We start from the raw sequence: 25,330 nt of genomic DNA, 5'->3' as shown, positions 1-25,330 counted from the left end.
GACCTGGAGTTGATTCCCAGCAAAACCCAAACCAAAGAAAATGAGACCAAAGGCTCAGCAGACATCAGCTTCTCTAGGATTTGGTTAAGGAATAAATATAAAAAACTTGTTTTGCTTTTACAACAGGGCCTCTGTGTAGGTCATATTGGCACTGTACATCCTCAGCTAGAATTACCAGTGTGAGCCACCTCATATGGCTTGGAGTATGTCGGTGTGTCTCTGTGAGTTTATGTGCATCATTTTACATTTAGATACCTGAGAGACCAAGGGATGTCAGATCCCCTGGTACTGGAGTTACAGGTACCTGTGAGTCATCCGAAGTAGCCACCCAGGTCCTCAGACAAAGCAGCAAGTACTCTTAATTACTGAGCAATCTTCCCAGCCCCACAAAATTTTTCTTTTGATTTTTTGAGACAGGGTATTACTGTGTAGCCCTGTTAGTCCTGGAACTCACTGTAGACCAGGCTGCCCTCAAACTCAGAGATCTGCCTGACTCTGCCTCTTGGCTCAAAACCTTTTTTTTTTTTTTTTAATAATTAAGGAATATCAGCTCTATCAATCCATATTCATACACTATCTCATTTTTTTCCTCTGAGTTAGAACTCTCTGGAACCTCATTCACGCTTTTCTAACTGGACGTGTTGCTAGGACTCTTTGAAAGTTGCCAGCTTGTTGGCAGTGTTTTTCCTAAATTTCCTGGGTTGCATTCCCAAAAAGCCTGTGTCCTAAAACTTGCTGTGAAGAAACACCATGATTAAGGCAAATCTTATAAAAAGAAGTATTTATTAAGGACTGGCTGATGGTTTCAGAGGTGGTTAATCTATCATCATGATGGTGGGGAGCTTTTGAGAGCTTGTTATGGTAGTGCATGCCTGTAACCCGAGCTCTTCAGATGTGGAGACCAGAGGATTAAGAGTTCAAGGTAATTCTTGACTACAGATTAAGTCCAGTCTAGGTTACATGTGAGTTGTCTCAAATTCTTTCCTATTCTCTCAAAATTTTTTGTGTTGAATATTATACCAATATGAGCCTTTATCTTTTTGGTATTTGTTATATAATTGGTTTGGACTTGGAAATTCCAGAAATTGTACAAGTTGCTCACAATAACTTTGTCTAAAGGACCATCTAACTGAAGGCTTGAAACCATGAATAAATCTTATATATAACTATTTCACAAGATTAGATCAGAGTCAGACACTAGTACATGTTTTTTTAACCATAAAACTTAGGACATTTAAAATTTATAATTTGGAAGCCTGTGGAATTTTTGTCTTGAACTGAAAGTCCCAAGTGAATTTTGAGAACGTTCTTACATTTGAATAAGTTCCCACAATTACCTTTTCTTTGATAGGGTGATTTTACAAGAACAGGAGAAAGGAAGTTGGCAGGAGTTATGAAAGATGGAGTTAACTCGGCAAATAGGTACTACCTCAGTCGGTTCAAGGATGCTTATAGGCAAGCTGTCATAGGTAAGGAACAGGAGGGTTCTCTTCCCTTCTGTGAGTGTTTTGTAGATTTCTGCTTCTTGTATTTATGTTTTGTAATGTACTTGTGTTTCTAATATATCAAATTCAAACTTTCACAGGCTTAGCATTTGACAAATGTTTTTGTCTGGAGCACCAGAGGAACGGATAATTATATATGTATTAGTCAGTTGTTTCTCAAGTAGTCAAAAAGGATTGAGGCTCCCAGTGTCCGGGATGCAGTACCCAACCTCAGAGTGTAGAGGCTTCCTGTTCATGTTATCTGGTTGCTCAAGCCATGTAATCATAGGATTTTCTTTTTCTGATAGTCATTTATCATACAAATACACCATCCTAGTTCTGTGCCTGTTCAGGTATCTGTCCATCTTGGTCTGATGTTTGGTCTCCATGAGGTTGAGGGAGAGGCTAAATAGCAGTAGAAGCTCATTGAGTCCTTCCCTGAGCCAGTGGTTGGCAGATCTTTCCCACAAGCTGCCTTAGATCTCAGTGTCCAAAATGCCTTCATAAGAAATACACTCATAATGGTTTATTAAAGCTTTAGCCGCATACCTCATAGGGAGGAAGTTAGCTCATCTATTAAGACTTTTGCTTGTTTTAAAGTTGGATAGACTTTGTATTGCCAAGCTGTTAGAAGTTCTTTGTGTATTAAGTATGCAAATCCCCCACAAGATGATCTCTTGTGTTTGTGGACTTTTCACTCTCTGAGAATGCATTTTGAAATGCAGTTTTTTTTTTTAAATCTGAAATACTCAAATTTAATTTAAAAAATTACATACACAAAATAACCCTGGATTAATTTTAAGATCTTTTTCATTGAGCTTTTCCCCTAGTTTTCACCAAATTTACACCAACTAAAGATGCACTCTGGGCAGGAAAGGACCAGCCACTCATTAACAGGTAGACAATATCTTCCACTGAGGATTGGGTGATGTACATGACTTTATCAACTGAGCTGGCTTCTCATGTGACCCAGAAGGCCAGTTCCTTCATCATCAGGTGTACCCTAGAACCTGTTGGCTTCACCTGCAGTCTCATGAGCAACACCCTCCTCCACAGGATGTAAGCAGAAGGTGGACTGCTGTCAACAGAAGCCTCGTCTTCTTAGTCCCACACACTCCCTATGCATTATCTATTCAACTGGACTGTCCCCTGGGGGATTATGTTTCCTGTTACCCAGAATATTATCTTTCTATTAGGTGCTAGCTGTGACCAGTAAGAACTCATCACCCACATATAAAGTTCACATCTGAGATGAGGCCCACCTTGAAATATTTGTCCTCACACACAGGGGCTGGAGAGAAATAAATAAGGCAGAGCTTGTGAGAAAAGGGCACACACAGTACTGTACACGGCACACAGTAAAAGTAGGAAGTTGCTGATGCTGTGGCTAACAGTCACCATCTGGGGATGACATATATGAAGCCAGGGAAAGCCTAGTCTTCTCGCCCTTAAATTGTTTCCAGAAACATCAAAGTTTGTAATTTTGATGACATCTGATTTGTTTTTTCTTTTCTTAGTTTTATTTTTGGCTTCTAGTCTAAAAGCTTGAGCCTGCTTTAACAGGGAAATTATTTAAGCCTCTGCTTTCTCCGTTTTATGTCTCAGAGTCTCTGTTTTCTAGAAGATACACTAGTAAAGCTAAGATGACAGTGTTCACACTTTCTACCCTAGATTTGATGCAAGGCATCCCAGTGACAGAAGACCTCTATTCCATCTTCACCAAGGAGAAGGAGCATGAAGCTTTGCATAAGGAGAACCAGAGAAGCCACCAAGAGCTCATCAGCCAGCTCCTGCAGAGTTACATGCAGTTGCTGCTGCCAGGTGACGAGAAGTTCCATGGGGGCTGGGCCCTGATTGACTGCGACCCCAGGTGAGCTGGGGTAGTCTAGGACTCGGCCTGCTTCACGTTCTGGGTTGATAAATTGTCACCATGTCACTGGCTCTTGTCTATGATGTGTAAACTCCATTGCATCAAGCGTGGGAGTCTCAGCACAAGGCAAACTCACATTGGGTATATAGTTCATGGTGCTGAAAAAGCATGTCAGCCATGAAAAGAAATACTTAAATGTTAACTCACACTTGTAATTCCAGCACTTCTGAGGCTGAGGCAGGAGGACTGGCTGGGTTTGAGGTTAGCCTAAGCTACAGAGGAGTCTTGTCTCAAAAAGTGAAACAAAACAGAACATTCCAATAGGTCTGCTGCATCAATATTTTGGAGAATACTTAAAAACCATGTTTTGATTTTTAAAATTATGTGAGTTGGCCTGGTTTTTCTTTCTTTCTTTTGTTTATTTATTTCTTTATTTTATGTATGTGACTAGACTATCGTTCTCTTCAGACACACCAGAAGAAGGCATCAGATGGTTGTGAGCCACCATGGAGTTACTGGGAACTGAACTCAGGACCTCTGGAAGAGCAGTCAGTGCTCTTAACCGCTGAGTCATCTCTCCAGCCCTGACCTAGTTTTTCTATAAAAGTATGGGACCTCTTTATCCCAATAAAAATAAAAAGCATCCTTGTACCTCTTGATGATTTCACATATGTGTGCCTCAGCACAGTCAGCTGGACATGCAGGAGAAAGGATTCAAGAGGACCTACATGGTCAAGCTGCACACTGCCCAGCTACATTTGGTAAATGTCATATGGCAACATTCTACCCACAGAATGACATGTAGACACAATACATACAATAAAACCAAGTCTTAAAAATAATTTGAAGTGGTTAATAGCTGATACCCAATGCCTCAAAATTAGTGTGAGCGTGCTTTGTGGGGAATCATCAAAGCCTCTTACAAAGATTCATGGGAATACTGATGACTGGCTGTGTGGAATTAGTGTTGGAACAAGCGTTGAGTCTCGTAGTAGGTCTTCAAGAAGCCACTAACGTTCGGGGCTCTGGTTCATACACATGCAGCCCCGGGTCCAGTCACAGTATGTGGAGGCAGGTGCTTCAGAGGCTCACAGTCGCCTTCAGCTTCAAAGGGACTGGTTGATGATCTTGAATCTCCAGCTACTAAACACTTGAAGGAACACAGTTGCTTCTGTTCCTGTGTGCCAGTAGCACGACCTAATACTTTCCTCTCTCTCTCTCTCTCCCTCTCCCCCCCCCCCCCCTTCATTCTTTGTGTAGCCTCATGCTTTCTTGCCAGTGCCTTTGGAGGTACTTTCTGAGCTGGGGTTTCCTGACCCTTCTGACCTTTAGCAGGAGGCGCTGCTGCCTTCTGGTGTGCAGCCTTCTGTGCAGGAGCCTTCTGGGCTGCAACCTTCTTGTTTGGTCCTGTTGCCTTCTTGGCTGGAACTTTAGCCTTAGCAGCAGCTGTCACCACCAAAGCAATGGCAGCCTTAGCAACAGCTGCTTTTTTAGGAGAAGCTTTCAGAATAGCAGCAGCTCTTTGAAGTTTCTTTACTTCAGTCTTGATTATTCTGTTTCTCATTTTCTCTGCCTTCATGACTTTGAAACAATCAAAATTTGTTCCTTTCTCTGGCATCAATTTTCTTGGCCCATCTTGTGGCCGCCCATTTCGTATTGATGTTTGCTTCTCCCAGGCTTTTTGTACGTACTTCTGGCGGGCACTGTGTGGGAACCTGAGGATGAAGTCAGTGAGCTGCCTGCATTTGAAAGGCATGGTCTGTCTCCTCACCCGAGTGCAGGGTCCATCCACTGAAGCCCTGCTCTGATCAATAACATCTGCAGTTGTGACCAGCTTTCCAGCATGGGGCCCAAAATCCTACTTTTTTCATTATTTTTATTTTCTTTCTTTTTTTATAAAGTCTAGGCTGTTTTTTTTAAATTATTTATTTATTGTATGTGAGTACACTGTAGAGTACACTGTAGCTGTCCTCAGACACACCAGAGAGGGCATTGGATCCCATTACAGATGGTTGCGAGCCACCATGTGGTTGCTGGGATTTACTCGGGACCTCTGGAAAAGCAGTCTGTGCTCTTAAGCACTGAGCCATCTTTCCAGCCCCCATTTATTGGTTGATTGATTGATTGATTGATTGATTGATTGACAGGATCTCACTATGTAGCCCTGGCTGTTCTGGAATGCTCTGTGTAGACCAGGCTGGCCTCTAACAGAGATTCTCTTGCCCCTCTGCCTCCCAAGTGGTGGGATTAAAGACCTTCACTTCCTACTTTGTAAAAGTAAAATTTGGGGTTCTAATAATAGGGAGCCAGTGACTATCTTCTTCGAGTCTGTGACTGGAGGTCTTAAAGAATACCTTAATTAGTAATAATGTGCTAAGCCAGGGCTGGTGCTGCATGCCTTTAATTCCTAGCTTCTTAAAGATGCACACTAGACTTCTGTTGTTTCACATTCATTTGTCTGAGCCACCAGACATAAATATACTTCTTGTCCCTTAGGTCATCCTCAGGAATAGGCTTCAGGTTAGGTCTCCTGGCTAGTCTGTAGTTCATGATTAGATTCACTTCTAATTCTTCCTTGGATGGTGGTTGTGGGGTATGCATTTGCTGTTTCACTGGGCAGAGCTCCTGCTGCTCTCTTTCCTCTAGGACTTTAGCATAAGCTGGACTGGGTGTGTTTGTCAGCTTTTCAGTACCGATTCTGCCTCCGGTCAATAGAGGCACACTGGGGAGCTACAGCATGGTTTCCAGTGCTTTCTTCTGCTTGTTCTTTTGAGGTGGCATTTTCTCGGATAGTAGATCATTAACACCTTCACCTCTCATTCTGGTGGGTCACTCTGTGTGGAGATGCCAGTCTGAGGCTTTAGTTGCCACCATCTTATTAAACAAGCTCTTCTGTGTCTCTTAGTAGTTCTTCTCATCTGCCTTAGATGCCATCCCCTGATGCTGCGGTTTCATTAAATGTGCCGCTGGTATTTTTCTTTCATCTCTTAAGGGTGTGTGTCTGTGTGTGTGTGTCTGTGTGTCTGTGTTTTCCTCTCCATGAGAAACATGCTGTGGACATGTGAGTTTTCTATAGAATCATTGTATGTTTGCTAACTGAATGCAGATCCAGAACTGCTGGGTACCTGGTGGAGGACAAGGTGGCTCTGGGGTGGAATTGGAGGCTTCAGCAGTCACCATGTGCCTGTCTCAATTGTTCATTCCTTGATAGAATTCTAAAATTAAAATTAAAAAAATTTGATGGGGGTGGGTTAACAGTTTCTCTCTATGCCTGTGGTTGTTCTGGAATTTGATCTATAAGTCAGGCTGGCCTTGAATTTACAGAAATCCAACTGCCTCTGCCTCCCAAGTACTGCAATTAAAGGCACTTGACACCACCACCTGACTCGTAAATGTTACTGTGTATGTGTGTCTGTCCACAAACCATATATTGCACATAATCAGAGGATGACTTTGGGAGCCAGTTCTTCTGATCACACAGACCCACGAAGGTGCCTGTTCTCCCTTGACACACTGTTTCTTACTGAACCTGGAGTTTGTAATTGTGGTAGACTGGCTGATCATCTAGAGCCTTTCTCTCATCTCCCCCAGCCGCCACCTAAAGTGCTAGGGTTAGAGGCATGTGGGTGCTGGAGATGTGAATTCCAGCCCTTACGTTTATGCAGCAAGCATTTTATGGAGCCATCACCCCAGTCCTAAGATAATTGTATTGATCTGCAGTTTATAAAGCTTAGTTCACCTAGTTGAATTGTATACTTCGGTAGTCCTTCTCTATCTCCACTACAGGGTTTTTCTGTGTAGCCCTGGCTGTCCTGGAACTCACTCTATAGTCAGACTGGGACTCACGAAGATCCACCTGCTTTTTCTTCTCTAGTGCAGGGATTAAAGGTCTGTGCCTCCACTACCCAATTTAGTTCTGTAGCTTTTGTTTAGAAAGAATACATTTAGTCCAGATGTACTAGCATAATCTTCAATCCCAGCATTGAGATGCAGAGGCAGGCAGGCAGGTCTAAGAGAATTTGAGACTAGTCTAATTTCCCTAGGGAGTTTGTTACTCAGTGATGCTACCAGCAATGCATTTATTATTGTTGTGATTGTGTATGTGTGTGTGTCCATACACGACTACCTGTATGAAAAAAGTTCTTCAGACTTGCATGGTAAGTGCCTTTTGTGGTGGTACTAGTGCCAGTGCTTTTGTCTTTTTGTTCTTGAGCTGTAATTGGCGTTTCTCAAGACCAGGGCTAGGACTAGGATCTGAGGAAAAAGGCAAGACCGTGCAAAACATAAACATTTGATGTTTTATTTTCTATGCTACTGTGGTATTTGTATTTTTTAAAATGCTGCAGTAGTACATTATCCTAAGGACTGTTTCAGCAGTGCAACAGATTTTGCCGCATCCACTGCAGTACCGGTAACGTAAAACTCTGGAAAGCAGTTTACCAGAGCCTGGCAGCGGGCGAGGCCCTAAGCGGCCGTGGGAATAGTCCGGTGCGGCACCGTGCCGCTGCCGCGGGTGCGCAGTGCGGCAACGGAGCGCTCAGTATGCTTCACGGTCCATCCCAGAAGCCACAGGACCGAAGCAGCCCTCCTGAGCTCCGTATCCTTGCTGCCTGCGCTCTCGGATACCACAGAGCAGCTGGACTTCAGTGTCTGGAAGAGGTTTAGGTTTGAAAGGACCTAGGAGAGCTTCGGACAGGGCCCTGAGCGCTGGCAGACTCTCCCTTGCGCCCTGTTTATCTTCTTTCGGAAGGGTGTTGCAACTAGCAGGAACGCGGCAAAGACAACAGCTTGGTAACCCTCTGTCCGTCAAGCTGGTGTAAAGGAACAAGCCAGAAGCCCTCCCATCCTCAGCTCCATGGGCTGGGGGGCTTTCTTCTCTGTGGAGGGCACGGGATGCGCAGGATACAATGCGCACGCGCGTGCTCGCTTCGGCAGCACACATACAATGCGCACGCGCAGTGGCAGTCTGCCGCAGCGGAAGTGGGTGTGACTGGAGGCCATTCCGCTGTGCCATTCTCTGCGGGCGCGAGCTGCTGTGCAGACCGAGGATGCCGCGCTCTCATCGCCAGCCGCCCCCTGCTCCTCGCGCTCCAGCTGCCAACGCTGCAGAACCTAAGTCCGATGGTGTTCTCGCCATGACTTTTAAGATTTTCCTTCTTTTTGCTGGACTTATGGTTAAAGTGCCAGTGGGGCTGTATTTTTCCTGTAAATTACTCCTTTTCCAAAGCCTGATGTTAATGTCCCCGGAAGACAGCGCTTTTTATGCGACCATTGTCTCCGTGGTTGGGGTGCATGTGGTTTTGGCAGTTTTTGTTTTTATAGTATGGAAGGACGGTTTGCCACAGTGGCGAGAAAACAAAAATGATTAGTGCAGCAGCACAGAGCTACAATGCAGGGGTGGGAGGGCTATGCATAGGGCTTTTTGTTTGTTTGGTTTTTGTTTTTCTTGTTCGTATCAAATGTGCTTTTTCTTTTTTAGAAGGGTAGGGGGTGGGTGTATGGGCCGGTGGGGGTATTATTTACTGCACCTAAGACTGCGGTAAAAATGGGAGGGAGGGGGGAGAAAGGCCGACAACATTCGACCGCTTGTTTCGTGCCAAATGCTTTTAGATAAGGATATAATGTTTTCGATGGATGTAAATACTAGAATAGGCAGCCAGAATAGAAGTGACACTGTAATTAGTTGGGTTTTTGTTTGTTTGTTTGTTTTGGGTTTTTTGTTTTTTGTTTGTTTTTTGGGGGGGTATAAAATTTGTGATATAATTTTTATGGCGTGGCTCGGCTCAAGCAGCAGTTTCCAGAATGCAGTAAGTACCGTGCATAAATCTCGTTTCCATTTACCGTATCATCCTGCGTCATTTTCTGCTATGCCGCCAGAATCTCTGAATTTATGGTTTTTTACTCAGAGACTGGCTGCCAGAATCAGAATTAATGCTTCCGTTCATTCATTGAGGTCTAGTGTGTGGGCGAAAACTGAGGAAATCGTTTTAAATTAAAATTGTTGGATTTAGGTTGCAACAAAGTGGTACTGATGGAGAAAACCGAAGTAAAGGTTTTGGTAAAAAAAGGTCTCTGCAGTGCCACCTAAGAATGACCTTATTCTCAGGCAAATTAATTAGTGGTTTGTGGTCCATCTGTAATTGATATTTCCTGTTGTGGTCTTTTATTTGTTTGTTTTCGCTACTGCTTTTTTAATAGAGCTAGCAGATGGCTTTGGAATCCTGTGGCAGGAAAATCTTATGGTAGCATCTAAAGACCAGCAATCAGAATTTGGGGTTTATCAACTTGGCTGGAAAGGCTACTCCATTCATGCCAGATTAGAAATAAGCTTAAATTTTCCCTTTTTCATTTGTGTTATGCCTGGTTGTTGATTATTTGTATCTTTTAATCGTTGGCTGTGTCCTTATTAGAAGCATCTCAAGATGTGAATTTTACTATAGTCTTGGTTTAAAATGGCTAAACAATTCACCTGAATTCTATTTTAATCTGTTGTGGTGGCGGCGGCGGCGGCGGCGGCGGCGGCGGTGGTGGTGGTGTGTGTGCATGAGAGAGAAAGAGTGTGTGTGAATGTGCAGTGGGTGGGGGTGGGGGTGGATAATGCGACAAAATGGCCATAAGGCAGTGCATACTCATTCCTTGAAAGCGGAGTGAAATCTATAGTGAGAAAAATGGAGTGTGGCTTGTCTTCATGTTCACAACAGTTTGGTTTATTTAAGACTATTTCAGAATAGCTGTTTTCTAGTAGTGCAAAAATATCCTCAGAGTCTAGTATGCTATTTTGAATACTGGCAAATGCGAGTTAACATATGATTTCTCCTTCTGGATGTCACGTTTTTCCTTCTTCCCAGTAGCTACCTCTATCACCATCCCGGTCCGTTTTTTTTTTTTTTTGTTATCCCCTTTTCTTTGAGGACTGCGCCCCCTTCTGGTCATATCTGGAATAGACCTCCTTTCCGCTCTGGCTCTTCATTACCTAAATCTGCTTGCTCCCTCCTAATGGTGGAGGTGGGGGAGGTGTTTAAGGTTTTTCATCCTCAAATGAATATAGATTGGTTTTGTATTAAATTTATCTTCAGAAGTACAACCATTTCATTTTTTGTTCCCCTGGGCAATCTTTTCTTGTAAGTAGGAATATGCTTGCAAAAAAATGTGGATAAACTAATTTATCAGGTGTCATGTCTGCACAGCCTCACTGACGCTGCTCACAGAGATGTGGACGTGCTGCTGCTGCTCTCTAACTCTGCCTACTATGTGGCCTAGTAAGTTTCTGTTGGTTTAAAGCTTTTAGTTTGTTTTTGGAAAACATTTGCTTTTGAGGATTTTTAACTTTTTTTTTGTCTTTATGTACATATGAGATTTCATTGAGCCCTTTAAATAATCCTTCAAATTTAAGTTATTTATTATTGTTTTAGCTTAGTATTACTTGGAATTCATCAAGACCTGGGCATTATACATTTTTATTAATCATGGATGGCTTTGTATCATGGCTTGTCTTACTCTATTTTTCCCATTGTTCGACACTGAATTCCCTGCAGCTTTTTGCCATTGAATGATTCAGCTCTGCAGATGCACAGCTTGTATGTGCGCATGTGCGCACGTCAGTGTTGCCATGGTTACAAGCATACGATTATGCGACTTTCAGCGTCTCCTTGGTTACAAGCATATGATCAATTATGTGACTTTAGTGGTTTGTTAGCGCCATCTCCAAAAAGGCAATTATGTGTGCCACCACCAAAGCTGACGAGCTTGTGCCGTGAGCAATCCAGGACGCAGGCTTAATGTTATTTCCTGACTAAAATAGCCCCTTTACTTTCAGCTTGGTTTAAGCTGCCATTTCCCTGTTATTCCACATGCCTTTAGCACAGGTCACGACAGTTTTCTGCCTTGATTTGGGGTATCAGAGCCATCAGCTGTATATTCCTTAACTAAATCGTTTCAATGTATATTGCTTTCACTTTAATTCGGTGTTTTTATTTATAAAATGGAAGTTATTTTTGCTTTGTAATGGATTTCCTTTTGTATGTAAAATCCTCCGTTAGTTGTTAAATCATGTTACTCTCTCCACAACTCTCCAGACAGGGTCTGTTATGTAGCCTTGGCTGGCCTGGCACTTATATAGACCAGGCCAGTCTGGAACTCACAGGGGTCTGTATGCCTCTGCCTCCTGAGTGCCAGGCTGTTCCTCTTATTTTGTATATAATTTTTATGTTTCAGTTCATTCTGGAATGCATGCTGGAAAAATTTTAAGAGCATGTGGTAGCTTGTAACATTATACCTCAGCTTTGGAGCCTAAGTCAAACACTTGCTTTTAACCTTCCCTTTCCCTAGTTATGATGATGAAGTTGATAAAGTAAGCCAGTATCAACGACTGAGCCTTGAAGACCTGGAAAAAATAGAAATAGGTAAATGCTAACACACTAACTAAGCCACAAAGAGGCTACTCCAAGCCGTCTGTGATGGCAGAGTTCCCTTCTCTTCTTTAGAGACTAATAGTGGGTATGGTTGCTTTCATCTTGTGCCTCTTGAGGAGAACTCCAGTGATCAAAAAGTTTAAACAATTACAACTGAAGAAGTGTTCTTATGGCCTCATTAAATCATACGTTCGTGATAAAACAGGGCAAACACAGGGATGCCCTGCTATGGTTGGGATGCACACAAATATGAAATGTCATACTGAAACCCATGACTGACACACGATAAACATTTTTATAAATGGCCATAAGTTTTATAAACACTTGTTTAAATTATGAATAGAAATATGCTCACAGTTAAGTGATATGCGGGTTTGAAGTAAAGGAATGCTCATTTGTGTTAGGTCCTGAGCCTACTCTTTTTGGCAAACCAAAGTTCTCCTGCATGCGGCTGCACTACAGGCGTAAGGAAGCACATGGTTACTTCCACACGCTTAGAGCTGTACCACGCAGTCCTGAAGAAGACGGGAAAGGTAAGAGGAAAAGGCCCAGTTATGGCTGCTGGGAAGATGGCTCCGTGGCTTGGATTCGAGACCACTGCACCTGTTTCAATGGGTGTATAGTGCGGGAAAGAGGCTGTGAGGTGTTTCTCACCTCCTGCCAGAGGCACTAGTTACTACTAGTTTTTCATGGGTGTTGTTCATTAGCTCTTTTGCACTTGACTCTCCGTTAAAAAAATCATCACGTAACGTGCTCTGTGAAAGGTGGTGGTGGCAGTGGGCTTGTTTTACTACAGACCACTTAGGGGGTGGGTGTGTGTGAACCAAAGCTCTGATTTTACCCTGGAAGTGAATCCCTCCCAAAGTTTGAAGGAACAGATATAACAGAGATTGAAGAAATAGTCATTCCAAAACAGAAAACAGGGACCAAGTGGCTATTCTTCAGGCACTTACATCCACAGTAAGCAGGGATCCTACAACTGCACCCTGTGTGCTTGAAACCTTACCTCATACCGACCTCTGCTGTGGAGTCTCATCTGTATATTGGCATAGGAGTCTGGAGAGGCTGCAGCAAAGTTTACTAACTCACATCCCAAATATTTCCAAAAGGATATAGCTGAGCCTCATATACTGTGCCTGAGTACTTTGAACTCAGATTGAAGATGTAAGTGAAGCTGCTCCGAAGGAACAAATCAAACTGAAAAAAGTTGAAGCTTCTGTAGACATTTGATCAGCTCTTGCAAGCAGTGACTTGTTTCAGTCAGAGCCCCACTTGGAGCATGGGGCCAGTTTCTATGATCCCGTTAGCTTTGAGTAAAAATAGCAAATGTTTACTCTGCTTGATGGTGTTGTGATTTATGTGGTATAATATACTTAGTTATAAGTGAGGTGGGACGCCAGGGTTATCTGCTTATGCGCACTTGCCCTGTACATGGTCTCTGCTTTTAGAGAAGGCAGAGCCACATGAAACAGAAATACCTTTAGGACACTTTGAATTAGTAGGGTGGGGAGGATACTAAGCACTAACAGTTTTCGTTAAGTAGTAGGCAGTAGACTGGTATTTAAAGCTGTGGCTACAAATGAACTTGAGGCCGTGTGTGCTGGTGTCTGGTTTCAGATACTCTTCAGTGCATTGCAGAGATGCTGCAGATCACCAAGCAGGCCATGGGACTGGATGTTCCTATAACTGAAAAGAAACTCGAGAGGTCAGTATCAAGAGTGAAGACTCTGAGCGTGTTTTAGCCTTGCACTTCTCAGAATGGCACCCTCATGCCACCTGAGGCTCTGGCCTTTGAAATGTGACTAGTCCCAGTTCAGGTATGCTGAAATAACATGACTGTACATTGACCACTGTGCAGACCTGGTGCAAAAAAAAAAACCCAAGATACAAATCTTTATATATCTGTATTGAGGTGTAGTATTTTTCACCAACCCCCTTTTTAGAAGAATTATTTATTTTATGAATGTAAGTACACTGTAGCTGTCTTCAGACACACCAGAAGAAGGCATCAGATCTCATTACAGATGGTTGTGCGCCACCATGTGGTTGCTGGGAATTCAACTCAGGACCTCTGGAAGAGCAGTCAGTGCTCTGTACTGCTGAGCCATCTCTCCAGTCCTAAGTAAAACCTTTTAATTCCACTTTTTTTCCCTCTTTGTGGCTGCTAGAAAGTTTGTTATATTCCTAACTGAAAACACCACCCATCACCCAATACCTGATGGGTGGTGGGGTTTTTAGTGTCGACTCCAGTTATTTGGATTTATCTGTTAGCAACACCTGGCTTCCGGTATTTTAGATTCCATGAGGAATTAACTTTTTTTTTCTTTTCCAACTTACAGGAAAAGCAGTAAGCCTCATGAAGACATCATTGGTATCAGATCTCAAAATCAAGGCTCTCTGGCCCAGGGGAAAAGCTTTTTAATGAGCAAATTTTCATCTCTAAATCAAAAAGTAAAGCAGACCAAATCCAATGTGAACATTGGCAACCTACGAAAATTAGGAAACTTTACAAAGCCTGAAATGAGAGTTAACTTTCTAAAACCAAACTTAAAAGTCAATCTTTGGAAGTCAGATAGTAGTCTTGAGACCATGGAAAACCCAGGAGTGATGGATAATAAGGTCAAAGGGGAGTCTGATGGGGACATGTCTTCAGATAACGACTCGTACCACTCTGACGAATTCCTTACAAACTCCAAGTCAGAGGAAGACAAGCAGCTGCTAGCCAATTCTTTAGAGAGTGTAGGGCCAGTAGATTACATTCTCCCGAGCTGTGGCATTATTGCTTCAGCACCTCGATTAGGCAGTCGATCCCAGTCTGCCAGCAGCGCTGACATTAGCATTCATGCTCCCTCAGAAGCTACTATTGGTCATGGAAGTGAGCTTGGAAAAGGCCCCGAGTCTCCCTTGAAGAAAAGCCCTTCTGCTGATAACATACGCATATTGACTGGCTTTGCAAAGCCCATGGATGTTTATTGCCAGAGATTTGTGCAAGATGCACAGAGCAAAGTGAATGAGCTGTCAGAGATCAGGTCTGTGTCTCAGAATAGGGAGGAAGGCAATCACAGGAGCAGCCATGCTCCTAATGAAGAGACCCAGGCAGAGTCAGCAGACCCGAGCCCTTCTCGACCCTCTCAGTTAAATGTCTCCTGTTCTGTGACAGGCCCGCAGCTCTTACCAGTCGAACATTCAGTGGTGTGTCAGAAGACCCCCAGCTCTGGGTCCAGCCTGCTGGAACTTGAGGCAGGGCTTTGTGTAACCCCTTCTTCAGAGAGCAGCAGCAGAGCAGTCTCTCCCTTTGCAAAGATCCGCAGCTCCATGGTCCAGGTTGCTAATATTACCCAAGCTGGGCTAACTCATGGGATAAATTTGGCAGTTGCCAAAGTTCAAAAGAGTCCAGCAGAACCCGAAATGGTTAACGAAATTCAACAAAATGAACTTAAAAGTATGTTTACACAATGCCAGACACGAATAATTCAGATTTAGATTTTAGTCACAATCCTCTCGCCTTTATTTAAAAACTGAAAGTGAAGTTCCCAACTCTCAGGCTAGTTTAACCTGTACCAAGTTAACAATTTCACACTCTATTACGTTTACTGAGATTGTTTCACAAGGAGTCTGAACCTAGCAAATTTCCAGATGTGTAAGCCAAGACTACAAGCAATCATCCTAGATTATGGACCAGAGTAGCAAACATACAGTGGCTTGTGCATCTCACTTGGGAAGGAGCAGTAAAGAAACCAAGCTGGTGTTTGGAAGGGGAGATACTCTGAGGCAGATGTAGTGTGGACACCCATTTAAGGAGTTAACATTTTTTAGCTCTATTGGTTTATTCCTATATACTGCTTCTGTAAAGAAAATTATGCATTTAGATTTTAGTGATACTAGTGTGCATTAGTATCTAAACTTAAAAAAAGTCTTATAGCCTAACCATTATCTGGAGTTGAGAATTAACAATGGTGAAAATGTATTTTTATTTGACCCCAATCCCACCCCCCCTTTTTTGTCTCAAATTCTTAAATAAATATGGGCTTGCCAGCCATAAAATAACTTGCTGCAGGAACATAAGATCATGTGTATTGACTCTAGGGACCTCTAGGAGAGTTTGAGTCCTGTCAGAGGGGACATTCAGTACCTCTTGTAGGTTCTAGAACCACAGAAAGCATAACTGAAGTACAGGCTAAACTGGTTTATGCAGTAACCAACCACCAAGAACCTCTTATGTAACCCAGAGTAAGGACGGTGTAGGGAGCGTTCTAGCAGCTATCAATGTCTCTGGCTTCCTTTAGAGCCTTACCCCTGTTAACATTATGTCTGTTAAAACTGATAAGCATCCAATTTTGTTATTTATTAGAAGTGTCAAGTCTTGTGACTATTAAAGTTCCACTGTAACTCAAAACCTCAGTGTATGAGAATTTCTTGTATAGCATTTAATGGTTGGTTTTCAAAGAATTCATAAATGGTAAACTTGCTTATAACCAAACACTTGTTTTGAATTTTCAATTAAACTGTTCTTCTATTTTTAGAATGGAAGCTGTATTTTAAATCCCAAACATTAAAAACTGAATGTTGCAGTCTTTTCCCTTTTTCTTCTTTAGGGTCTTCAGAGTAGTTAAGTATTAAACCAGGTCAGGTGGGGAGATAATGCATGCTTGGGTTTCCGCAGAAATGACCCATGAAGAGATGTGACAATAGAAGGTAAAGCAAGTTATTTCCAGAGACCTTGATGCCTGGTCAAGGTCAATATCTGGTCCAGACTCAGAGCTACAGCTGTGCAGGTAGGCAAGGGAGAGACGTGGGGTCTCAAAAAGCTGAAGATTCCCGTCTCCTCCAGTTCAACTTGAGACGCTATCCTGTGCTTCTGATCCATAAAAAATGGCCCACGGTACTGTAATTTATTTACTGGACGGGGTTATTTATGGGAACCTTTCTATAAGACCAAGCAAAATATGACTTCTCTTTGGTAAGTTTATATTGGTACAGTTTGACAAGATAAACCAAAAACTTTGTTCTAGGACAAAGAAAATGCATTTTCAAAAATCTATGTGAACACTTTTATTTTCAGAAGTTTAAGGAAGACCTTGTCTAACAGTTATAAAAATGAAAACCAGTTGGAATTCTAGTATGAACGTTATTTACATTAACTTATAAAAATAGACTTGAGGTTAGGAAAAGAATGCTTAACAACAGTAGTATGTACTTCCTTTCATTAGGCTAACCCCTAATTTATCAAGGCTGACCCTGTCTCCTTGGTTAGCAATGCCAATGTAAGCCTTTTTTAGCAGGAAAAAAAATATTAAGGGGCCATTGCATTCATCTGTTTCCAGCTGAATTCATCTTCCATACACAGCAGGTAAGTTAACAACAAGGCTCTAACTTTTCTGAAGATTCTTGTTGCCACAATCACCATTATACTCCATTAAATTGCAGATTATAAGTACTAATAATTTTGTTCACTTGAAAATACGCACGCATATCAAAATGAAATGGTCTGAGAAAACCTACCTATAACTGCACAGGCCTTTACTGCACTAGTAAATGATGTTACTTTATATTTTAAAGCTCAAAATCCAGTACATTCATCAAATCAGATAAGCAACGAGGGAAATGGGAAAAAGTCCCCACCCCCCACACTGGGGTGCGGTTGTCTAGCATGTACTAGAAGCCAGGGTTCGATACACAGCACCAAAAAAGATCTCCCCTCAAACGTTGCTACTGAAATAATGTTTTTTCATGTTTGGACAAGGTTCTATGGGAGCAGTATTCCCTTCAGTCCCATAAAGTGACAGTTGCCGATGTCAGGTGGAGATGAGGAAAGTTAAGGACTATGTAATGATCTTCACAAAGCTGCATTTATTCCATTAAATATTCTCGTGTTCTAAGAGTGTCCTTTATGAAAACAAAATAGTGATCACAGTGTTTTGTTTTGTTCTTTCTTTCAAATGACTTGGCAATCAATTGGCACCCCTACCCCAGGAAGCTTTGGAGGGATTACGAGTCTATGAAATCTGAAAGCTGGAACCGCTGCTATGGGAAAGCCTGGTTCTGTGGACTTACAGCTGGGACGTGGGACACGAGCGCTTCTGTGGCCAGTGTGTAGAAAATGACACTAGAGAAGTCACATCCTAAACTTGACACTCAGACCTGTTCTGAATACAGCTCTTCAAATAACTGCAGAGGAAGCTGGCACTTCACAGTCTGGCCTGAGATACAGCTGTGGCTAAGGAAATGGTATGGTCAGCAACAATGTCATTATTAAACCTTTAATATCAAATACATTTTTGTACACCATAACTAATTATAAAACAAACTCCAAAACTCCATAAAACCAGTAAGGGAAAAGCCCTTACAGAGAATCATATAAACTTTAGGTGTCACTAGACTTGATTTCAGGAAAAGTCATTGGTTTGTTGTTTTGGATACAAACTGTCTATAAACGAGGTGGTATAAAGGGAGGTTATACAGCACACAGGCTGTAGCTTGTCATTCTCGTCAGGTTCAGAGCTAAAGCTCGTTCCCATTCACACTCTTCTGCTGCTGGAGCCTGTTCTTCCTGCAGTGCTCCAGCTGCTTTGCCCGGAGCCAGCGCTCCCTCGAGAGTGTCGTCTGACCCGCGCTCAGGGACAGAAATCTGGTTTGAAATTTAAAAATTACCTAGAGTTAGGATGGTCAGCTTGTAACTAGGAAAGCTGGCTCTCCCTCCCTGTCTCTGTGCGCCCCCTTTTCTCTCTCTCACTCCCCCACCACACGCCCCTCTTAAGAAGAGGTAGGAAAGCTCTGAAAGCCTATCAGGAGGCAAGAGTGTATTGTTGGTACATAAGCAAGAGCCAGAATTAGAGGGAGGCTCGTTCTTAGAAGCGTAGAGAGCACATAACCCTCAACAGGCATTTCACTGGGTAGTCTTTGCATTGGACTTTTTCATGTCTGTGTTTATGGTGGACCAAGCCTGACATCGGGAATCTTCCTCAACCACTCTCTTCCTTCGCTGAGCTCAGGGGCTGGCTGTCAAGACTAAGCTAGCCAGTTTGTTTTAGATTCCTAATGGCTGTGGCCACACATACGCAGATTTAAAGTAGGATCTGAACTTCAATCTTCAGACAAAAGCTTTGTCCATCTGTTTAACCCTAGATGTCTTTGAAAGGAAAAGTTCCTTTGTTTTGAGAATTCTGCCTTAGATACTGCTGAGCAGATCAGAAGTGTACAAGAGCTAAGGTGACCTGGATATGCTCACACTTACCGAGCCACCACAAGCAGCTGGTGGAGATCATCAGCTGTGATACTCTGAGGGTCATTTTTACGCATTTCCACAAAGTCATCTTCAACTGCCTATATCAAAAGAGTGATACACTTGTAAAGGTATTCCTTCAAAACCCTTTACGTGCATTTTAAAACAATCTTACTTTTTATAGAGAAAAAGAAACATGGTCCTTGACTAGGAGGGAATAATGGTGGCAAGATAGGTAAAGAAGAAGAAAAACCAAAACTTAAGCCCCATTACAAAATGGAGCATAAAAAACATTCTACACTCCGCTTATCCCTGTTAGGAATGCCAAACAAGCACAGAAGACAGCATCCGCTATAGTGTGATGGTGCACACACGCCTGTAATCCCAGCACCGTGGAAGCTGAGGGAGGAGGACCGGGTCCAGTACAGCAGAGTACAATGGCTGCAGTCAGTTCTGTCAAAACTCCCAGTAACTTGGGAACCATTTACACAAGAAAACAGCGGCTCTTGGTAAGGATGCCAAGTCTGGCAGTTGGGCTTGCTTTGTTTTCACACTCCCCCCCACCTCAGGTGAGGTCCTAGGCAGGGCTGGAGTGCCTCCACTGCTGCTCTGATCTGCAGGGCTGTCTCTTAATCTAACTTAGGCTCGGATTATTTACAGATACTATGTTTCCCTTACATAGTGCATGTGAGACCAGTTACAAGCATCTGCTGGGGCTCGTGCATGCATCACTCTTGGAAAAGGGGTGACAACTGTACAGAGAGCTAAAGGAGAATATGTGAACAGCACCCCGCCAAGCAGAGAACACTAATAATAATTGTTGAAAAGCAAATAGGAAATTCTATAAATAAAAAATAAGGCAATTAACACCAATAATTGTAGAAAATTTGAGCAGGCACAAAAATTAATCAAACTTCAAGATAGGTGACCAAAGGCTTTTTAGACTGAATCAGAAAGAAAAATAAGGGAAAATGACCAAAGCTTTAAGGATCTGCAGTTTACCATCAAATGCACTGACCTAAGTGTGATGAGGGTTAGTGGTTGAGAGAGCACCAGGAAGGAACAAAAATACCAAAAACTGACCCCTAAAAACTGTACTACTGGGTGCTGTAGTGGGTTGGCCTGATGCTGCTTATATTCTAATGCTAACACTGGTTCCTCACGATCTGATCTGGTTCTCCTAGAGTCCAAGCAGAGACTCAAGTGACTCTGTAACCTTCCCTAAACCTTGCTAAAGACTTGACCAAAATAACATACACATTAAGATATACAGCAAACTACAGTAGGATAGACAATAGAAACCCAGACTGACAACTTCTCTGGGTTTTGGAGGCATGTTCTTAAGGAGCAGCTACTGCTGACAGAATTGAAAAATCAGAACACCCAGGGAACAGATGGTTGAAGAAATAAAAGCGCTAATCCCAGCACTCAGGAGGGAGAGGCAGCCGATCCCTCTGACTTTGAGGCCGGCCTGGTCTAAAGGATGGGATCATGTCTGGGGAGAGGGAGGAGAGGTGGGAGGGAGGATGTGGGGGGGAGAGAGCTCGAATGAGAGCGAGGTGGCAAGTCCTTAGCATAGTGAAGGACCTGGGTTTGAAACCCAGCATCATAAAACAATTGAACAAAAAAGTAAAAGGATGGTCACAGAAAAAGCTTGAAGCTGTCACAGAAGACACAACCTTGGTTTAGCAGCCACACAGGGAAATCCTGACCAGTGTAAAACTGCAGATGTCTGCCTAATAGCCCCAGACAACTAAGAAAAGCAACAGAAACTCTTTCCTTGTTCAGCTTTCCCCTCTGGTTTGAGAAACAATGGCACAGAGTGGTCATTAGTGAGATGATGACTAAGTGTACAGTGGGAATGACACAGGCTAGACTGAAATAACACTGTGAATGGGGGTAAACAACAGACTAGAACAGAACAGATGTTTCTGTATTAATGTAGTTAATATGATCATCTGTCAGTCCTGAGTAAAGTATATCACAAGGCTCAGAAACTAACTTGAGGTAGGAGCTAGAGATGTGAGAGTGCTTGCACAGACAGGAAGGAGCTGGCTTGATCCCAGTGCTGAAAATACTTCAACCAGCCAAACAAAAACAACTCAAATGCAGAAAGAAAGGTTGCCAAGGACAGAAACTGAAATCTCCTCTAGACGGAAGACCATATGAAGACTAGAGTCACCTGACGCTAACTGGCCTAACAAGTAGCTGCGGTGAGTGTGTTGCACAGACCCAGAACCTAACAGGGTTTCCCGCTTGGCTGAGGCGCACCTTGGTTATGTCGTCTGAAATGCTGTAATCCAGGAACCGCAGCAAGGTCAGGTAGATTCGGAACTTGTTGAGCACGGACGGCAGCACGGCTGACAGTAGGCCGCTCATGTACTCCTCCATGTTGGGTGGCATCAGCTGGGGCTGTAAGTGAATCTGGCAGTCTGCCTGGAAAGAGATTCCCAAGTTCCTACATTTCAGAGGAGGCAGATCTCAGCTTGGAAGGGAATTAGGAAACACAATTTGAGGAGGGAGATATTTTTAAAATCTTAATGTGCTCAATCTGGATCATAAAAGACACAAAATTAGTGCAATGTGATTTTGGGCTTCATTCCGAGGATCCACATGGATGGAAAGAGAACCAACTCCTACAAGTTGGCCTCCAACCTTTATACAGCAGCTGGTACACACGTGCCCGAACCCCAAACAATGAATGAAAAGAGGAAAACAGTAAAACGATAAATTTACTACACCATTCACGATGGCCTCCAACTTGAGGTTGGCAAGCCTCAGCTTCTCAGCACTGGGAATGGAGGTGTGCGACAAGCCCAAAGCTAACTTACAGAGCACTACATAACTTGGGGATGGGGACAAGGACAGATGGACAAAGAAAGTAAGGACAATAGTTTGGATTATTAAAGGGGATTAGCACTACTCCTTTTTGTTTGCTTGCTTTTCAAAGATAAGGTTTCTCTGTGTAGCCCTGGCTGTCCTGGAACTTGCTCTGTAGACTGAGATCTGCCTGAGTCTGCTTCCCGAGTGCTGAGATTAAAGGTGTGTGCCACCATCCCAAGGCAGCTTTGACTCTTTATTTCTAGATATGAGGTGCCCCCGCTAGTGATTTGCTGGTTCTCAACAGTTATCAATTTTTACATGGAGGTAAAATGAAAATACTAGATTCTCCTGTTAATAACAATTAACAGCTACAATCTCTTTTTTGGACTCTATGGATGGAATTCAAGGCCCTACACAAGACAGGCAAATGCTCTACCACTTACTCTTAGCCAGTCCAAGCCAGTAAGACACCGTCTCAAAATGCAGGTTATATGGTTCCCGAGGTGATCCCTGGCCGTGACATACATGTGCACAAGTGCACTTGCACAAACAGACAATATGAAGGATAAAGAACACAAAGGGACGATAATCTTTACAGTGTAACCTCCCTCCACGTAACCCTCAGCCATCATACCGGAAGTAGTGACCTTCCCTCGGATGTGATGAGCACATTGATGTTACACGGGAACTCCATCTGGTGGTAACTGAAGTCATAATCCACTTTCTGCCAGGTTATCAGGTTGCTCAGGGCAGTTACATTATGAACACCTAGAAAAGCAAGACCACTACTGGCAGTGAAGTGATTGTAATCACTTAAATTAGTCTGTGTGACCATAAACTTAAGACATGTGGTTTCTGCTGCTTAAAGGACACAGGAGGCAACAATCTTAAGATGAATGTAAGTAAATCTAATGTTAATTACATAATAAACTTCACAGACAGTATTAAGCCAACTGACACTTTCTAGGGGCCAAAACTCACCCAAATGTAATGCCAGACACAAAACAAGACTCTGTTAAGTTCATTCCTAGGTCATGCCTACACTAAGATAGGAAAACCATTTCTTTAGAAAGTAAGATTGTTGGATTTTCTCAATTTACACATTTCTGAGGCAGGATTTGATGAAGCCTAGGTGGCCTTGAACTCCTGGTTCTCCTGCCTCTGCCATCCAAGCGACAAGCGACAGGATTGCAGGTGGATGCCAGTACCCCTGCTAGACTTTCCTGATTTCACCTTCCTCATTGCCTTACAGGCTCCCAGTCTTCATTATTTTTCCATGTCTTTTTTTGTGCCCCGGCCTTCTACAGTGTTACCACTCTCTTTAGTGGGAGTGAGCTAGCACACTCTTGTTACTTTTTAAAACAAGTTCCACAACTGTAGTTAGTTGAAACCATATAATCTATTTTTTCCCCCAGAAACTATAAAAACTGTTTAGAAAGTTCCCATGGGATGTACAAAATGTTCCATTAAATCTTTTCTGTCCTTTTCTGAGCTAATAGGTAGCTAACAATTTCACAACAAAACAATTGGTGTACACAGTTTGTGGTACATGCTTTAGTCAAATGCATATTTTAACAATACTTGCTAAATGGAACACAGCCAGAAGAGAACAGCAAGTATTTATGTGCACACCTGGTGTGTCCAACTGCCCTTGCTCCAGAAGAGTCTCATCAATGACCAGGGAAGTGTTGTTGGGTAGCTGAAGGAGGCCACTAACCAATCGATTGGCTGTATAGTCTTTGTGGGGAATGAGTTTCAACTGGTTCATGTTTTCTATTGTCATCTGCAGACGAAAAGACTGAGACAAAAATTGTAATAAGCAAAGATCCAAGTTTCTCTATTAAAAAACTCACACACATAGACATGTATTTAGAGACAAAACACTTGTGTTTCCCATGGAATGATATCATTTCTAAAAATGAACAAATGTTTTCTGCAACTCTTAGGAACTATCTATGGCCACACTTCAAGCCATGCCTCTTCTAGCTGCTTCTGTCCCATGTTTCAGCTGACCTAGTGCATGTTGGAGAGGTAAGGCCAGCCAGAGATTCGGAGATGGCTGCAGACAGTCAAATATCGGACAGCCAGAAGTTAAACTTCAAACTTTATTATGGGACGGGAGCTAGTCAAATGCAAAGACTGCTAATTCTAGTCGCTGAGGCAAGAAAAAAGGCTCTGTAAATTAAAACAGACCACGGCATGACACTGGAGATCTCATTATCACTTCAGCCCAGAGCAGGAACCCTCCAAATCCTTGCTCCCATCCCCCACCACACTCGGCTCCTTCTGTCTGCTCTGGATACATGGAACTCAAGCATAACCCAGCCTTCAGAAGAGCATGTGGCAGAGAAGAAGGGAAAGACGTAGCTGGAATTAGAGAACTTTGTACTTCTGCTCAGTTATTCTTAGAAAGGAGGGCAGCAGTTAATGACAGATCCAAATGAAATCCCAGAAGCAGGGCTTGTCAAAGAAGGTAACCGGCAGCAGAGACAGCTCATTGGTTAAGAACACTTGTTCTTGCTTAGCACATGGGTTCTATTCCTTATATGTTGGCTCACAATCACCCATAAATCCAATTCCAGGGAACCCAATGCCACAGGCACCAGACATGTGTATGTTTCACTGACATACATGCAAGCCAAACACTCATATACATTTTTAAAACGTGACCATGTGCTGGGGTTGAGCCTGATTTTGCCACAGAACCACAGGTAGGACACATAGGACAAGTAGTACAAGCTGAATGCTCTATTCCAGAGAGAAGAGCACTGAGAAGGGCTGGCGCCAGTGTGCTAAGAGTGATGAGAGGAGACAATCAACGAAATGAAAAATCAGAAAAAGTAGCCCACTAAGCCCTTTCCTCCAATCACCATCCCCTGTATAAAGATGTAACCCCTGGACGCACAGCTGAGACATAGATGGTCTCTGGCGCCATCTTGTGTCTGAGAGATGGTACTGCACCAGCCTCTGCTGGCATTCCTTATAGACCTATATACTGCCTGCTCCCTACTGGTGGGCCCATGTAGGAGGAGATGCCCCCTCACCCCTACCCCCAGGCATCCACCAGTTCTGCTTATCTCTCAGACCCTACTAGAGAGATGGGCACGTGTCCACTGCCAGTGCCTCCTACCCCATATCCAGGGCTTCACTATTCTGCTGAGAGTATTTAAAGCAGACACCGGCAATTACTTTCTTGATTTTTTAATCCCACGAGGACAGAGAAGCTATTTCAGGAGATGTGGGCCTAGAGAACTGCTAAGATTTCAGGGTCTATGAATGAAAGTCACATGTTTGGGCTGGAGAGATGGCTCAGTGGTTAAGAGCACTGGCTGCCCTTCCAGAGGTCCTGAGTTCAATTCCCAGCAACCACATGGTGGCTCACAACCATCTGTAATGGGATCTGATGCCCTCTTCTGGTGTGTCTGAAGACAGCTACAGGGTACTTATATATAATAAATAATAAAAAAAATAAATCTTAAAAAAAGAGAAGAAAAGTCACATGTTTAAAGACAGAACAGGC

General features: G+C 43.0%; 2 protein-coding genes across 5 annotated transcripts in view; one reads left to right on the top strand and one right to left on the bottom strand.

Moving 5' to 3' along the window:
• INPP5F (inositol polyphosphate-5-phosphatase F) overlaps positions 1-15,248 on the top strand; it is a gene marked incomplete at its 3' end in the record, with an annotated part of 81,357 nt that extends 66,109 nt beyond the window's left edge. Inside the window, exons 14-20 of one of the 4 annotated variants that reach the window (XM_080913532.1) lie at positions 1,352-1,469; positions 3,156-3,354; positions 10,542-10,613; positions 11,683-11,756; positions 12,170-12,298; positions 13,383-13,470; positions 14,105-15,248. In XM_080913532.1, coding sequence (XP_080769658.1) covers positions 1,352-1,469; positions 3,156-3,354; positions 10,542-10,613; positions 11,683-11,756; positions 12,170-12,298; positions 13,383-13,470; positions 14,105-15,248 — 1,824 coding nt within the window. Of the gene's footprint in view, positions 1-1,351; positions 1,470-3,155; positions 3,355-3,805; positions 3,998-10,541; positions 10,614-11,682; positions 11,757-12,169; positions 12,299-13,382; positions 13,471-14,104 lie in introns of those variants that run through there. The other 3 variants (XM_080913533.1, XM_080913535.1, XM_080913534.1) reach the window with 3 other exon arrangements.
• Positions 15,249-18,252: 3,004 nt separating this feature from the next.
• Positions 18,253-25,330, bottom strand: part of MCMBP (minichromosome maintenance complex binding protein) — a 39,794-nt gene continuing 32,716 nt past the window's right edge. Inside the window, exons 12-16 of the mRNA XM_080913536.1 lie at positions 23,443-23,608; positions 22,445-22,578; positions 21,259-21,423; positions 19,000-19,088; positions 18,253-18,393 (exon numbers count right to left, since the gene is read on the bottom strand). Of these exons, the coding sequence (XP_080769662.1) occupies positions 18,267-18,393; positions 19,000-19,088; positions 21,259-21,423; positions 22,445-22,578; positions 23,443-23,608 (681 nt within the window). The 3' untranslated portion in view covers positions 18,253-18,266. The remainder of the gene's footprint in view (positions 18,394-18,999; positions 19,089-21,258; positions 21,424-22,444; positions 22,579-23,442; positions 23,609-25,330) is intronic.

This window comes from Micromys minutus (assembly GCF_963924665.1).
Source record: "Micromys minutus genome assembly, chromosome: 2".
Classification (NCBI taxonomy): Eukaryota; Metazoa; Chordata; class Mammalia; order Rodentia; family Muridae; genus Micromys; species Micromys minutus.
This window is presented reverse-complemented; position numbering and strand designations above follow the sequence as displayed.